The sequence below is a fragment of the Embiotoca jacksoni genome, unplaced genomic scaffold, assembly GCF_022577435.1.
Source record: "Embiotoca jacksoni isolate LCO1_2020_lvr unplaced genomic scaffold, fEmbJac1.0.p SCAF_16, whole genome shotgun sequence".
Lineage (NCBI taxonomy): Eukaryota > Metazoa > Chordata > Actinopteri > Embiotocidae > Embiotoca > Embiotoca jacksoni.
The window spans coordinates 4,329,955-4,347,333 of NW_027185296.1; the positions used below are offsets into that span (position 1 = coordinate 4,329,955).

General features: G+C 41.8%; 1 protein-coding gene across 1 annotated transcript in view; it reads left to right on the forward strand.

Annotated features, from left to right (window-relative positions):
• The window catches only part of cpamd8 (C3 and PZP like alpha-2-macroglobulin domain containing 8), a 46,376-nt gene that overhangs the window by 5,562 nt on the left and 23,435 nt on the right, over positions 1-17,379 (forward strand). The window contains exons 7-27 of the mRNA XM_069150298.1: positions 1,939-1,993; positions 2,269-2,382; positions 2,790-2,874; positions 3,075-3,183; positions 5,478-5,705; positions 5,868-6,038; positions 6,152-6,280; positions 6,462-6,660; positions 6,935-7,110; positions 8,291-8,440; positions 8,611-8,772; positions 8,882-9,024; positions 9,806-9,868; positions 11,048-11,279; positions 13,092-13,245; positions 14,783-14,913; positions 15,049-15,100; positions 15,306-15,604; positions 16,350-16,418; positions 16,509-16,665; positions 16,842-17,018. Coding sequence (XP_069006399.1) covers positions 1,939-1,993; positions 2,269-2,382; positions 2,790-2,874; positions 3,075-3,183; positions 5,478-5,705; positions 5,868-6,038; positions 6,152-6,280; positions 6,462-6,660; positions 6,935-7,110; positions 8,291-8,440; positions 8,611-8,772; positions 8,882-9,024; positions 9,806-9,868; positions 11,048-11,279; positions 13,092-13,245; positions 14,783-14,913; positions 15,049-15,100; positions 15,306-15,604; positions 16,350-16,418; positions 16,509-16,665; positions 16,842-17,018 — 3,055 coding nt within the window. The remainder of the gene's footprint in view (positions 1-1,938; positions 1,994-2,268; positions 2,383-2,789; positions 2,875-3,074; positions 3,184-5,477; positions 5,706-5,867; positions 6,039-6,151; positions 6,281-6,461; positions 6,661-6,934; positions 7,111-8,290; positions 8,441-8,610; positions 8,773-8,881; positions 9,025-9,805; positions 9,869-11,047; positions 11,280-13,091; positions 13,246-14,782; positions 14,914-15,048; positions 15,101-15,305; positions 15,605-16,349; positions 16,419-16,508; positions 16,666-16,841; positions 17,019-17,379) is intronic.

Sequence of the window (17,379 nt, forward strand, 5' to 3'; positions counted from 1 at the left end):
TTCTCTTCTCTTCTCTTCTCTTCTCTTCTCTTCTCTTCTCTTCTCTTCTCTTCTCTTCTCTTCTCTTCTCTTCTCTTCTCTTCTCTTCTCTTCTCTTCTCTCCTCTCCTCTCCTCTCCCTTCCCCCATTCTCTCCCTTCCCCTTTCCCTTTGTCTTTCCATTTCTTTTTCCCCCTTTCTCTTCCCTTTTGTTTCCCCCTTGTGTGAAATGTTTCCATTTCGCACAGTTGTGCGAGTTGAACACCAGGTGGCATATCTACCATTTCCGTTTATCGTTCAGGAAACTTGTTGTCATTTGGACGTAACAGTACAATTGTTCTCAAATATTGATTTGATGAATGGGAACGTGGCTGACACGTTTTTCACCAAATAGGAACACTACAAAAGCTTCGGTCGCCAAACAGGAACTTAACCGGCACTTTGGGTGTCAAAGAGGAACCTCTTTCTGACACTTTGGCCAGTCCCTTTGGATGGCAATCAGAAATAGTCTAGTCCAACTGGGTTAAGTTGGAAGGTCTACGCAAATGGCAGATTTTTTAAATGTTCATATTTCTTTGACGATTGCTCAAATGGGGGGAAAGTTCAAACGAATGTCTTATCTCTGTTCTTCTCCGTGATTTAGCATATGAAGCACAGACTCTGTAGACCCTGAAGGGAGCTCTTCTTTCAGAGGGTGCTATTGATGTGGAACCAGGTCAGCCTTGTACAGTGGCTTCTATACATGTCACTAACAAATCTGTGTTGGGTTTTGACATTTGAGAAAACTTAACGCAGTTCCAAATGTCAAAATATTGGAAATGGCTCAAATCTGCTATTTTGGAAAAGAACACTGAATAGGGTGACCAAGTGTCCCAATTTTCAACTTGAGTAGCAGAGCCATGATTCTCTTAGTAGGTTGTTGCCATGTCCAACTGACTCAAACCTGATTTGAGGATCAGGATTCGTGGGCTGTTGGAGCCCTCTAGCTCCGAGCATTCAAGTGCAGGAAGCTTGCCACACCCCCTTTCTTTTGATAGGGTAAATTAATGTGAAGTTCTCCACGATTTTCAGATGTTCATATTTTGTCAGACAATGGTTCAAATAGGCTGAAAGTTGGACGGAAATCCATCTTGGAACTTAGATTTAGCATGCGAAGTGCTGACTGTAGAATAGAGCTAATGTCCTTCAGGCACATCTTTTGGATGGTGAGCCAGGTCTGGCTTGTACAGCAGCCTCTATTATGGGACATATCAAGTTCAGACCAGTTTGTCAAATAGCATGTCTTCATTTAGGGTTTTGAAAATTGGGAGAACCAGTCACCCCATTCAGAGGAATTCCAAATTGCCAAGTCGATTGAGGGCTTGGCCATTTGGGAACCATTCTGCCATGTGAGATGTGAATTGGGAACTGTTTTTCCATTTGTCATTTGTTTTTGCTACTCAAGTTGACAATTGGTCCCCCCATTCAAACATTTTCCAATTGACCATTTTTAGCCTGTGCCTATTGTTTTGAAATTTTGATATGTTTTGACTGGACAACCCAGGGTTTCCAATTTTCAAAGACTTCCATTTAGCCGTTCCCTGTCTCTCTTCCCAGACCTTCTTAGATGTTGAGACATCTGAAGGGCAAATAAGTTGCTGCATCATAAGAAGCTTTGTGAAGCCCATACATGACTAACAGTTTGCAACAAGCTCATAAGACGCTTTTTACTTGAAGCCTATTTGTCACTGAAGGAAAAGTTGTAAAGGTATTTTGACTGCGGTCTGGAGCGAGATCTATCGGTCAAGGTTATTTCAGGGACTGTTAGACACAATTCATGAATTATAATATGCAGTATGACGTTGCCACTGTGTAATGACAACATTTAACAGCAATTAACAACTAATATAGTTCCACACATTCCCAATGTGAAAACAGCAATGTTAACACTAGTTTTTCTTGTACTAATTTCATCTCTCAGGATCCCAGAGGATCCAGGATGGTCCAGTGGAAAGGGCTCAAATCTGTTTGCTGTGGTAAGCCACATCTTCTGCAATATATTTAAGTCATCACTGTGTAGCTTGAACATCACATTTAATTGTAGTGTCTCTCTTGGTGAGCTACGTAAAAAGATTCCTTCACTCTGGGCTTAGAATTGATGAAGGATGATAAATGGCACACTTCAGTATATGTCAGTCCACACTGTAATTGTCATACTAGAAGTGTATGTGTATGTATATTTTTCTATAATTAATCAGTATCAAGCACACGGGCACTGAATGTGTTAACTAGATTTTTCTTTCTCTCGTAGGGGTTGTGAACATGAGTTTCCCTCTGTCTGACCAGCCTGTGTTTGGAGAGTGGTTTATCTTCGTGGAGGTACAGGGCCACACCTACAACAAGTCGTTTGAAGTGCAGAAATATGGTGAGGACCTGTGCAGATAGGAAGATTTTTTTTTTAATTTATTTTATTTTATTTTTTTACATTTTCGATTCTTTAAATTGCTGTGTGTTCCTCTTGTGTTTTTCTTCCATGCAGTGGTATGCTGTGAGTCCATGTTTAGTGAACTTTAATGTATTTATTTTCTTTGTGTTAAAAGCCCCATTTAGTCTTCAAATCTTTAGTGTTTCACTTAATCCTGAAAAACATCCTTCAGCCAAGATGAGGAAGTTAATTGTGTTTTTTTTAGAAGACAATCAACTACAGTGAATGTTGTTATCTAATAACACCATTTTATGGATCACCAACATGGCAGAAAGCCAGTGATGGGGAGTAGAACATATAATGCAGCAAAACAGTACAACAAAAATATTCTGTTTCCTCTGTCACAGTGATGCCCAAGTTTGAGTTGGTGATTGATCCACCACAGTACATCCGTGATCTCAACTCATGTGAGCAGGCCACTGTCAGAGCCAGGTAAGTCACTTAAACGAGAATGGAACAAAAAACCTCCATGTTTTGCCAGGACTTCCATTTGGCTCATCATCCATAGGAACATGGTCCTCAGCGTGTTACCTGCTTTATACCTGAGTAAAAATGAGTTATAATTGGCCTTTATGCCAAATAAAAACAAATGCCTTTTCCATGTTAGCCTCTGACATGTCGATGTTTTACAGGTATACCTTTGGGAAACCGGTGACAGGGAAGTTGATAGTGAACATGACCGTAAATGGAGTCGGCTACTACCGCCATGAGATGGGCCATCCTGTAATTAAAACAATGGAGGTCAGTTTATTTAATCCTCAGTCAACAGGCATCTTGCATATTATACTATTTAAAAACACTATTGTTATTATATCTTTTTCACCAAAGGTCTAAACATTTCCAAGATTGCTGTGACTGTGACTGTTGCACTCTCCGATCATTTCTGTGTTTTCTTTGACAGTGCTATCTCTTTGCACACAAATGTCCAAACTGAAGTGGTGACAAAGCGTTACATCTCTGAAAACACCAGTGAACTATTTATTTAGGGGTTCTCCTGGTATGGAACCAGTCCTCTCTTCCATCTCATGCCATTGCACCAACTAAAGTTTGATAAATAGGTTGTCTCTGGTAAGCAAAGATCTCCTTGGAGAAATGCCACGCTAGTCAGAATAGAGAAAAGAGAGTGTCGAAAAGCTGAATGCAGGTGGCGAAAAACAAATCTCCAGGTTCACTGTGACATCTATAAAGAAATACTTCGCAGTTATAATCTGGAACTGAGAAATGCAAGGCAGTCCTTTTTCTCTGACATCATAACCAAAAGCAATAACAATACATGCACCGTATTTGCTACCGTCGACAGGCTAACAAACCCTCCAGTGTCAGTAGCTGCTGAGCTCCGATCCACCTGGGCCTGCAATCAATTTGCCTCTTTTTTTCACTGACAAAATTCAGAAAATTAGACAGGCAATCAGTGCCTCCACACTAACCACAGGATATGTGTTGTCCCCGTCTCTAAATAATATCCACTCAAATATCATGGCACAATTTCATTCAATCAACCGTGGAAGCCTTGAAGACATTATACAACATCTGAAGTCCTCACCCTGCTGCTGCTTGGATATTCTACCAACACACTTTTTCAAAAATATTTCAAACTGCATGACCACTGATCTTTTTCAAATTGTAAAAATATCCCTTCTCTCAGATGTCTTCCCACAGGCCCTAAAAACTGCAGTTATAAAACCACTCCTAAACAAGGCCGATTTAGACACCGCAATAATGAGAAATTATAGGCCAATATCAAACCTCCCATTTCTAAGTAAAATAATTGAAAAAGCTGTTCTTCAACAGCTGAACAACTTCTTTCCCGAAAAAACTGTTTTGATGTCTTCCAGTCAGGCTTTCGACAACACCACAGTACTGAAACTGCTCTTGTTCAGGTTTTCAATGACATCCCCTTAAACACAGACAATGGCAGAATTTCAGTCCTAGTATTACTGAATCTCAGTGCTGCATTCGACACGGTCGACCATGACATACTACTTGACAGACTAAAAAACTGGGTGGGACTTTCTGGCACAGCACTAAACTGGTTTGAATCCTACTCGAAGGACCGAGAATACTTTGTGTCTGTAACTAATTACACATCAGAGCGGACTAAAATGACATGTGGTGTTCCCCAAGGTTCAATCCTGGGGCCTCTTCTGTTCAACATCTACATGCTTCCACTAGCTCAGATTATGGAAAACAACAAAATGTGTTATCATAATTATGCAGACGACACAAATTTGCATAACTATAACCCCAGGGGACTATAATCCCATACAAGGGCTGGGTAAATGCATTGAACAAATCAACAACTGGATATGCCAGAATTTTCTTCAAATAAACAAATAAAACAGAAGTATTTGTTTTTGGTGCCAAGGAAGAACGATTGAAAGACAGCGTGCAGCTTCAGTCACTGATGTTAAAAACCACAAACCAAGCCAGAAATCTAGGTTTAGTCATGGATTCAGACCTCAATCTGAACAGCCATATTAAGACAATGACAAAATCAGTCTACTATCACCTCAAGAACATTTTGAGGATTAGAGGACTTGTCCATGAGTTTACCTTCAATAGACTCGACTACTGTAACGGTGTGCTTACAGGTCTCAGTAAAAAGTTAATCAGACAGCTGTAGCTGATTCAGAACGCTGCTGCTCGAGTCCTCACTAAGACCAAGAAAGTGGATCACATCACTCCAGTTCTGATGTCTTTACACTGGCTTCCTGTCAAACAAAGAATCAACTTTAAAATCCTGCTGTTGGTTTATAACGCAGTAAATGGTTTGGGCCCAAAATACATTTCTGATCTGCTGCGACCTTATGAACCATCCAGACCCCTCAGGTCGTCAGGGACGGGTCTCCTTTCTGTTCCCAGAGTCAGAACTAAACATGGAGAAGCAGCGTTCAGTTTTTATGCTCCACATATCTGGAACTTGCCTTGCCTTGCCTATACACATCATTGTTATTACCTCAGATATTAAGCTCCCAATTCTGACACGAAAAAAATACACATCCAACTACACCTGATGACATCTCTTCTGTTCCCAGATCAAAGGCTCTGCAAATTTCAGTCTGTGTGTGAAGGACATGATGCCCTTGGATGTGGCCGATCACTTCAGGGGCACGGTTAGCATTTGGGCATCGGTAACCAGCATAGATGGAAGCAGGCAGACCACATTTGATGATTCCACGCCGGTCCATAAACAGCTCATTGACATAAAATACTCCAAGGACACCCGCAAACAGTTCAAGCCTGGTCTGCCTTACGAAGGGAAGGTGAGGCTACTCAAATTAGTTTTTGAAGCTGTTAACAAACAAAAAAGTACATACTAAAAGAGAACATAATCAACTTTAATAATCACTAGTAAATTGCTAAACATAAATTCAGCCATTATTGATTCACATTAACATTATTCATTTGTGACCACTGCCCTCTAGATTGAGGTCACCTATCCTGATGGAAGCCCAGCTGATGGGGTGAGGGTGCGTGTGAAGGCAGAGCTGACCCCCAAGGACAATGTCTACACCAGTGAACTGATCTCCAAAGACGGCCAGGCCACTTTTGATATCCCCTCCATCCCCACTGCTGCCCAGTATGTCTGGCTAGAGGTCAGTGGCCGCAGTAACAGTCGCTTCTAGTACTGTGTAAAATAGACAGGGTTATTGAAGATCTTATGAAAGTCTTTTGAAAACTTAGAATGTCTTGTTTTTGTTCTGTGTAGACCAAGGTGATATCCATTGATGGCAAGACAGTAGGAGACCAGTATTTGCCCAGCTACCTGTCCATCAGTAGTTGGTACTCTCCCAGCAGGTGTCACATCCAGATCCAGAGTCCCAGTGCTCCACTCAAGGTATGTTTTGACGGGTTTTTTTGTCTGAATTTCACACAGTCTACTGGATCTGGAGTGTGATGCATTACCTATTTCGTTTCATTTTGGATTATTTAAAAAAAATATTGGAATACATCACACTGTCACATTAGCCCTCTTGGTATAATCATGAGAGTATATATGTCTCTTTCTGTGTGTAAAGGTTGGCCAGGAGGCAGAGGTGGCTCTCAAATCCACATGTCCCTGTAACTTCACGCTGCACTACGAGGTGGCATCCAGGGGGAACATCGTCCTATCAGGCCGACAGCCGGCCAACTTGACAGCCTTACACCGAGGGAAAAGGGCGACAGTCACCTTTGACAAGAACATTCACACCACTCAGCTGCCTCCATTTTCTTCTGGTAGTATATGAATCCATTTATTTCAATTTTGTGTAATGGATTTGAAGAGAAAAAAGATGCACAGAAAACCCTTTTAATTGTAGTTGCCATTAGTAGAGTTGCATTTCCCCAAAGCTTCAAACAAACCATTATTTACAGTGATACTCTTTCCTGAGTGAGTTTTGATAGAGTCACCCAGCATCTTTATAATAGTGGTCTTTAACATCAGAATAGCAGATAGTCCTCATGAAGACTTTGTCATCCCAATCACCTTCCTGTGCCATCTCTCTTCCAGGTGTTGCAAGCTCCTCCTCCCAGACCGAGATGGACAGCTGTATGTCGTATCTACGCTTCCCTGTGAGTCACAGCATGGCACCCCATGGCCGCCTGCTGGTCTACTACGTGAGGGAAAATGGCGAGGGCGTCACAGACAGTCTGCAAATCCCAATCCAGCCCGAGTTTGAGAACCAGGTTTGGAAACATTTTCATTATCATTAAATCATCCATAAAAATGTGTTGATATATTTATTGACATATTTCGATCTCAACATTATTGTAACTGTAGTATAAGTTACTTGATGACACTCTGATGTTGTTGGATTTAAAGTAAATTAAGGATTGTTTCTGTTAAAGTAACTATCTTTTAAAACCTGGAGAAAAAGCTGCCGTGTCTGCATACATTTTGGAGTTGAGCCTAAGTATCCATGCACCAGCCATTACGCCACAGTGTAATGTCTGTAAACAAACAGCTGTGTTGGCCTGGGAGAGCTCCCCAGTTCCTGCCTGCATTAGGTGGAGTTAACTCCCAGAAGTATTTACAGCTCTCTGGTATGCCCTTACAACACTGTGTGTATCTGTGTGTGTGTGTGTGTGTGTGTGTGTGTGTGTGTGTGTGTGTGTGTGTGTGTGTGTGTGTGTGTGTGTGTGTTGGAGGAGGGGGTTGCGAGGGCAGGATGAGACAGCAGCCATGCAGGCCACAGGCAGATAAGTGGGGTCATGACAGGAGAGGATGACAGGTTACAGAATGGTGAAAGGAGGGCAGCGGAACCAATTAACGGGGCTAATTTGTGACTGTGTGCTGGTGAAAAATAAATTTGACGTGTGAAAGTTTATGCCGGACTCTCACCATCCCTACCTCTTTCAAAGACTGTAGTTTTCCAAAATTTGTCATGTTGTTTTCCACCACATCTTCCTATTTAAAACTACTGGACACACTGTTTTCCACAGAGGATCACCACTGCCAACTTCTGCTAAAAGGATTAGATTGATAGAACATTACCTGACAACAATTTTGATAGTTGAGCTATCATTTATGTAATTATTCAGACAAAAAAAGCACTTTTGTGGTTTCAGGTTTAAGTGTGAGAATTTTACCATTTTATATTTGGATGCTCAATCAGACAAAATGAGCAAAGATGTTTTGCAGGAGATATTGTAGTTTAATAAGTAATTACTAATTATGGTCTAGGAATTAATGAATAAAAAAATGGCATATTAATCAAGAACCTGAGTAAGATCAAAATTCTTATTAACAACAAAGGAATGTACAATTTTGTAATTTAGACAAGATGTTAAATATACTCTAGTCTTTAGAAATGTGCTTTTTTTTCTATGAACATCAGTTGTGTATTTTATGTTGGTTGTATTGCAGGTAGCTGTTTCTCTGTCAACTAATGAGTCCATGCCAGGGGACCAAGTGACCCTGCATGTCCAGGGTCAGAGGGGCTCCTGTGTTTGTGTGGCCACTGTGGATAAGAGTCTTTACCTATTAAAGCCTGACTTCCAGCTGAGTCCTGACAAGGTTGGTCATATATATAGGTTAAAGTCATATTCAACCCTAATGATGTTCAATGAATTAAAATAAACAAAACTATATATGTTTGAGAGTTGATCTAAATGACTTGACTTTTATTAATAGATCCTTAAGCTGTATGTGGTGAATTACTGTGTTTGTGTGTTTCCACTGTGCAGGTGTTTAAAGAGCTGGCGGATTTTGACGTTTCAGATGCCTTCGGCATTCCTAAAGATGACGGACACTTCTGGTGGCCTGGGCTGTCGTCGAAGAGACGCAGGCGGTCCTCTGTGTTTCCATGGCACTGGGACATCACTAAGGACGCACGCTTCGCTTTCACAGTGAGAGCACACGCTTAAATAAAGAGCCCACAGTGATGTCACAGGGATCAAAAAATAATAATCCTAGTGTATGTGTGTGTGTGTTTATCTCTCTGTATGTTTAATACAGGAAACAGGCCTGATTGTGATGACAGATAAGGTCAGTTTAAACCACCGGCAGAGCGGAGGCATGTACACTGATGAGGCCGTTCCTGCCTTCCAGCCCCACACTTCCACCTTAGTGGCTGCCATGCACTCACGCCCCACCACCAGGTAAAGTAACACACTCTGAAGTCGGACATGCTTTAACATGAATGTGTTGTCCTTTTTCCAACTAAGTGTGGCCACGACAAAAGTTTTCTTAACTGATAGTAAAGTTCTAAAATATAAATTGCAGAAAAAAGTTCAGATTTAAACAAGTTAAATACAATTCTCAGCAACTATTTGTGATTAAACTGGGAGTGAGTTGGGTGGGATTTCATGTCGTGCTCAAACATATTCAGTTGAACACACACTGGCTCTTTAACAGATTAAACTAATGACATTTCTGTGTTAGGAGGTTCTCGTAAACCATTAAAACTCTGCTCGAATATATCACTTACTCCACTCTCCTCCGTGCTGGATGGAAGAAAACAAGCTGTGATTATTGAGGAAAATTGACTGTGATCCTTCACTGGACCACACAGTAATATGGCCGTGTACTTTACTGAAAACAATGAATTTGAAAGCAAGCCCATAAGAGAGCAATAATTACTTCAAGATCCCAGGGATTATATTCCAGTAGTACACTTTTAAGTGTTTGTCATCCTCGGGTTAAATAAGGTCTCTGGAATGAGTAATAGACAAGTACAGAAAAACACGACAACAGAAATTACTTTATTTGGTTTGTCCATATTTTAGGCCCACATTCCACGAATATGTCTCATTCTAGTGATAAACATACATAAACACATTCTGCAGCGTTGGATTTTGAATGATACATTTTCCAATTATGGGGTAATTCATTGCAGCAGCTGAAGCTTTTTACTGATGTCTGCTTGTGTTTTGGTTTCAGAGCAGAGAAGCGGAGGCGTACATTTTTCCCAGAGACGTGGGTGTGGCACTGCCTCAATGTCAGGTATTTAAGTCTTTACAGAAATATTTCTCTTGTGTGAGTGTGCCTGTGTGCCTGTGTGCCTTTGTGTGTGTGTGTGTGTGTGTGTGTGTGTGTGTGTGTGTGTGTGTGTGTGTGTGTGTGTGTGTGTGTGTGTGTGTGCCTGTGTGCCTGTGTGCGTGTGTGTGTGTGCCTGTGTGTGTGTGTGTGTGTGTGTGTGTGTGTGTGTGTGTGTGTGTGTGTGTGTGATACTGTACATGCCTGTGGCTAGTTATATCAGGTGCATCAGATTGTCTGTCCTTTCATGCGATTTAATCTCAATCTGAAGCATTTAGGAGAGCAGACGAGCAAAGGTACAAAAACCTGGAAGGATTTCATAGAGTGGAAAAGGTGATGAGAGTAAGAAACAGCAGGAGGAGAAAAGGTGTGAAGAGTGTAGGTAGGTGGAAGAAGAAATGAGAGGCTAAAGGTGGAAGAAAAAGGGGATAGTGAGGGTATGACAAGGTGAAAGTGAAGATGAAAGACTCTTGGGAGAGGTTTTAGAGAGGAAAGGTGCGAAGCAGCTCTGTTATGTGAGAGAACCGATGTTCCATCATGTAGCTGCATCCAGCATTTCCCCCCTCTGGGTGTGAAGGTGGCTCATTTAATCTTGGAACAGACTGTTACTTTCTCGAGAGCTCCTTCCTCTCATTTTCAGCCAATATAAATAAATTGCCCATAGATTTCCATATGCTTGATTCCTTTGGATGGGACTCCAGCTCTCCCTAATTTCCTGTGAAGTCCGAAGCTCTGATTTTCCTTAAAAGTCTATAAAAATGGATTTGGGCACCCTGATCAAAAGGAAGGGAATGCATCCAGTTTTTCAAGTTTATTATGCCCTGTGACAGTTTGCCAAGACCAACATTAAATATGTGCTGCCAATAATGACCTCAGCCCTTTTCATTCAGAGAAACAGATTGGGTCAACACCTGACTGTCCCTCACACCTATCCATTTCAGCGTGTTTGCTGTAGTAACACTGGCGCAGGTGTTGTTGACACAGGTGTTACCAACATAAAAGTAATCTCCAATGTTTCATCAAGCACATCCTCTGAGTCTGCGCCTTTTTATTGCCTGTGTGAAAAGAAATGATGCTAAAATATTTTCATTTTCATGTCCAACATAGCTTGCCTCTCAAGTTTGTATCTCACCGTGTCACTGACAGCTCTGAAACTGGGGAGGCTGAACTGCAGCTGGATGTACCGGATTCTATCACCACATGGGTGGCAGAGGCTGTCAGCCTGTCCGAAGATAAGGGGCTGGGTTTGGCAAAGAGAGCGGAGCTTCGTACCTTCAAGCCTTTCTTTGTCGACTTCACGCTTCCCTACAGCTTAATCAGAGGGGAACAGACCAAAGTTCCCCTCACTGTCTACAACTACCTGCCTACCTGCTCTGAGGTAAGAGGATGAATGAGAGGGCAGATCCACAGGAATCACACCACAATAACAACAGTTACTTTTCTACATCAAGTGGGCAAAACAGATTGAAATGTAATTGTTACCAGATTCTAAAGATGGGTATGGACCTTTTTTTTTTTTTCTTCTCTGTGTGAGAAATTCACAAATCACTTCACCATCAGTTCTACAATACAAAGGGCAGCTTGATGTCTGGTTGTCACACAATATAACTTGTCAGTGTGACACAAATTCTCCCTTGTCACTCCGCCTACATGCCACCAAGGGGTCCATGAACACATCACTAAAAGATGGACCACCTGAAGGTAACCTCCACAAAAATAGTTTTAATAATTTCAGTAGGTGTAGTCCTAGTTGATGAGGTCTTTATTGTGGCATTTGTAAAACTGGTTGGCTGAGGCACTTGTAATGGAAGGGAAACATCTGAGGGAGAGGGCTTAACTCTACGTATGTTATGATGGCACATGACATTAGTGGTGAATCACTGTCAAGTGAAGTGATTCAAACAAACATGGGATTCCATACGTGTCAGAGGAGACATATTTAGACTATATCCTTCTGAAACAATGACTTGCCAGCAATAAGAAATGTCGTACAATGACCAATCAAAATGTAAAGAAAAGGAGTGAAATGATTTAAACTGGCAAACAAGCAAATAAAGGCAAAAGTTGAGTTAAGTTTTATAGTGAAGGAACATGAGAGCAAAACTGGCAGGTAGAAAACATGAACAACATGTGATACTATAATCAGAGCCAAGATTTGGAAAGGAAAAGTTCTTTAAGAGGAAAAAATGTTAGAATCACAGTAAGGGAACAGAAGCCAAGTTCTCTCAATCTGGATAGATATGCAATAGGTGCTGTATTTACACATTAGACAGAAGTAGCTTTAGTACAATTACAGACTGGAGCGACATAATTTCATTGTAAAGCAGATAAACCCATAATCATATTAAACATAATAAATGAAAGAGTCTTTATTAATCTGTACATGATTTAAGTTAATTCTACAAACCAGAGAGAACACAGAGATTCATCCAGTTGACGGAAACACATAAAGATGTATGATTTGCTCAAAACATGCAACCCATTGTGGTGGTCGTTTTTTTAATTTTTTAATTTAGCAGAACTGGTGTAATGTCTAAACAATGTGATAAACAAGTCCATGATTATTATGGAATAGCAGTGAATGGGTAGGCCCAGGGATGCAGAGGGATTGAAAAGGAAGTGTAGGTTTGTAATGTGAAGATATGAGATTAGCCAGGAGTATGTTTCAGCACTCACTTTGAAGAGCCCTCCAAACTCTATCCTGGCCTTAAATGGGTCCATCCTGCACTCCATACGGATGACATCATGATGTTTGCAGATGAGCTTGTTAAATGGCCTGTGCGTGTGCTGTCCTGATGTCATGTTAGGTGAATATGCAAACCAGAATAGCCCTTCCTTTGATGTCCACCCCAGGAACATGTGATTCCTATATTTTCTTCTTGGTTATTTATGACTTGTGGCATGCAGATAAAGAACAGTTAAAAGATCCCTCTGCATTACTGAGCCCTGTGAAAATTGGACGATGAGTGGAACTTAATCCTTCAGGGAGCTTGAGGAGCATGAGTCAGTCAGCATGGAAAATTCACAATGTGATTTAAAAATTATCCCTCGCTTTCAGAGCTTTGAGGAAACACGCTATATGAGGGAGGGGCCTGCCAAGCAGATATGATGTCATTGTAGGCTGTCAGAGGAGATCAACTGCCTCTGATTTGTCTCCTCTCCTCTCTTCTCCTCTCCTCTCCTCTCACAGGTTCATGTAAAAGTGTCAGTTCCAAAAGGCATTAAGTTTGTTGGCCATCCTGGGAAGCACCACCTTACCAGAAAGAAATGCGTCGCTCCTGGAGAGGCTACTCCTACATCCATCGTATTGTCTTTCACTGAACTGGGATCAGTTAACATCACAGGTACCCACAGAGCACATCTGAATGAAAAACCTCCTCATGAATTACTCCATTTCATTTCATTCAACTTTAACATTATTGTTATTTGAAATATTGTATGAACAGGGTGGCAGTGAAATATTAGTCCTTCTAAATTATTTTTCAATTAGAAAATCATTAATATTTTGTGTTAATGTCGTCATAGTGACAATGGAGTTATTGGACAAAATTAGGCTTGTTGGTCAGGCTGTTCATCCCCTTTTGCATCTCTGGAGAAAACACCTCTCTGCAGCCATGTATGTTCCTTTTTGTTCAATAAACTGAGCAGGTATTTTATTATTAAATACAGAACAGACTACGCAACGCCACGATGCAGATAATTGGTTAAATTCAATATTAACATTTTTAAGTTCTCCAGACACATATTCAGAGCGAACAACATTTGTTGCGAGAGAATGATTCAGGGTTTTGATGCTTTATGTAAAACCACACAGATTAGATTGTGCTGCATTATGGAAAAAGCATTATTCGAATTCTTAAGTGGTTTGGCACTTAAGAAACAATAGCAGCCTTTCACCGGGACGTCGGTCCCCTCAGTGTGATGCCGCACAAAAAGGCAAGACTTTGAAGAGCTCTGCTGGCCAAGGAGCGGAGCTGTGTGTGTGATCTGGTCACCCACCCAGGTTACAAATAGTCCCCTCCAGAGCGCATGTGAAAACAAAGCAGGCCAGCAGTGGGGGAGTAACCAGAGCTGCACTGTGACACTCAGTGGCATGTTGATGAGTTTGCAGGTCACTGGCGGTCAATGGGCCCCCCATGGCCCCTCTCCTTGTCCCCTGGCCCCTTGTGTTTCCTTCTCGCTACACAAACACAAAGAGATGCCATTGGCACAGGGCCACATTTCCAATGTGCTCCCCGGCAAGAGAACTAGGCGTTCTTTTAACAGACATGTTTGTCCTGTGTGATGTATGTTGATGTCCCCAAATAACATCAGAGATATGGCCTCATGCAAGTATTAGTGATTGTTGACTTCAAAAACACTTTTTGATGTATACCTCCAATCCACTGACGATCTGTCAACATTATTGAGATGTGTATATATGTCTTATCAAATCCCTCATAGATCGACTCAGTATCTCAACGGAATGTGCCTCAATGTCTGGATTAGTAAAAACAATATCACCCACGAGTCACAATCTGCAAGTACTCCGTTACTCTACACTACTATAGTATATACTGTATAGTATTCTATTAACAATCAGAAGTGTTGCAACTACCAAGTGAATTGGCAGCCATCAGTTTTTTTGGCAACTGGGACAGACAAGTCCTCCCTCAGCTCAGTGCTCCCAACTCCACTATTAGCACTTTACGTATCAACACCTACTGGATATAGCTACATTACTAGAGTGAGTAACACCTGAAACCTTTCTTTAAGGCTGTGTAGGGGTCTAGTGACTGTCTTAGGATGACACTGACATCTTACCCAACCAAAACTGGTGATACTGTCCTGTGACAGAAAAGAAAGAAGGAAAGCTGATTGTGTTGTGTGCTGCTTCGACAGCTCGTGCCATCGCCTACAGCGAACCAAGCTGCTGTTCAGATGGATTCCCGACAGGCAAATTAGGAAATGATGTGGAAGAGAGAAGGATCCCAACTGGCCTGGACTACGTTCGCAGGACCGTCCTGGTGGAGGTAAGAGCGCTGACATTCATCACTGGCACTTTTTAAGACCTTCTTCATATGTTTGTATATATTTAACATTTGATATAACTTTTGCTGTGCTGTTTTCTTGTGACATTTCTCCCTCCCTCTCACCTGTCTTAACAGCCAGAAGGCCTGCCCAGAGAATACACCTATAGTGTGTTTTTCTGTCCCAATGGTCAGTGCAAATATATTTATCTCATATCATATAACACTATAGTTTGCAGGAGGCTGATGGGACATCATTGTTTGCTAATGTATCCTGTTCCTAATCATCTTTCTTACATTTATTAATGCATAATGACCATAGTAGCACATTGTTCCTGCCTTAAACTGGACTAAACCCAAGTACCTGAGTGAATTATGTATATTCGCATTCACAGAGAGGATCCACATTTCCACCCCTAACAAGTATGAGTATCAGTATGTGAAAAAGCCGGCCAGGATGAACCAGTTCCAGGTGGCAGTGAAGACCCACAACGATGCCCATTTTGCCCTCTCCGCCAGTCCCCACGACAGCGCAGAGATGCTAGAGATCGTACTCGGGGGAAGGCAGAACACTCGCTCGTGGATTTCTTTGGGCAAGATGGGGGAGCCCCTGGCCAGCGTCCCAACACCAGGCATCCTGTCCTGGGATGAGTTCCGCAGCTTCTGGATCAGTTGGAAGGGAGGCGTGGTACAGGTAAGATTAAGGAAGTATGTATACCACTGAAATATTCTGCACCATCAGGTTGGGAGTGTATGCTCTGACACAAAGAGTAGTGAGAGAAAAACACTCACCAGGCCATGGGGTCTGTGTGTTAGGAGAACTGGCGCCACTTTTACTGGTGTGCCTTCCTGCAAGGTCACGCTTAACGGGCTGATGTCACTGAGGACACTCAGTGATCCATGACCTAGTGCTCGCATGGCAGTCAGTGGCTGGCACACCGTTCCCCAGCCCCAGCCCCTGCATTAGCCTCGCATCATTCACCAAAGGCAGTAATTAAAAGCCAGCATATTCCAGCCCAAAGCGACTCATTTATTTTCTTGGGGAACGACAGCCTTTTGGGGTGGATGGGCTGTGGGGCTCGGCCTTGCATGGCCTTTGGTTTAATGTGATTACGAAATTAAACTCTTGTACCAGAGAGGAAGTGTGCTCTGTTTGAGTGTTTGTTTTTCTGATTGGGTGGAGGAGGTGCATGAATCACGCTGGCATCACCAACACTTGGCAAAGGGAGCAGCTGTTAGAGAACTGCACCGGTTTCCTTTTCAAGTCGATTCCTTTGATGTTTTCTTGTTGACTGTTATCTATTACAGGGTACAGGAGTTGTTACATGACCAAATAATAAAATAACACAAGCAAAAACAACATATAATGGACAGTTAATTACAAATGAGTATTTTTACAGAATTGTTTGTCATTCTCTTGTTTGCATCATTCTCCCCAGGTGGGCCATGGTCTACATCCATCCAATGAATCAGTGATCCTTCATTGGGCCGGCCAGTTCCCAGGACAGGTTTGACTCTTTTATGGCATCTATGTACAAGTTGTAGTAATTTATGTTTACAGATAATTTAAAAATATATATATTTTTTTTTCCATCCAGGTGCGACACATTGGCTTCTCAACAGGCTGGGGCTCAGTTGGGGAGTTCAAGATCTGGAGGAAGGAAGACTCTGATGACAACCATAACGAGGCCTTCACACTGGGGGTCCCACATAACATGGTGCCTGGATCTGAGAGGGCGACTGCATTTATGATTGGTAAACCATTTTATGGCTGAAGGCAGATTTCCACTGTATTCTTATCTAAATCCTGAAAGAATTGGCTTAGATTAAGTAGTCAAGTCTATATTTACAGTAAATGGAACTAAAATACAGAATGTTTTGCAGTGTGAGTAATGTGTGTTTTTGTGCGTGTATCTCTACACCCGTTTCAGGGGATGTCATGGGGCCGACTCTAAATAACCTGGACAAGTTGTTGAGGTTGCCCTTTGGGTGTGGCGAGCAGAACATGATCCACTTTGCCCCCAATGTTTTTGTTCTGAAGTACCTGCAGAAGACCAGGCAGCTCAGCCTTGAGGTGGAGAATGAAGCAACTGACTACCTGCTTCAAGGTAAAGATGCTGGAACCCAACCTTGTTTAGGTTCAAACATTTAATGTTACCTGTTCCCAATGAGTTAAAGATAACTTCCTCACGAAGCCTCAAAAATACTCTTTGATGGTCTCTTAACCTTTTTTCTTGAGTCTTTTTGTAAGGAGATTTGCATGTGCGAATAGATTTGAGTTGCCATTATGAGAAGCTGAGTTACTGCAACACCAATACAGTAATGCTTAATTTATACAATAATACATAACTAGTCCTCCAATATTTGATACTAAGATTAGGATCACTTTCAGTTGCACAGATCCCACGTTCTTCTCTGGTGGGATAACATTTATTCGAGGAGGTGCTGGAGGTGCCTCGTTTGTATACC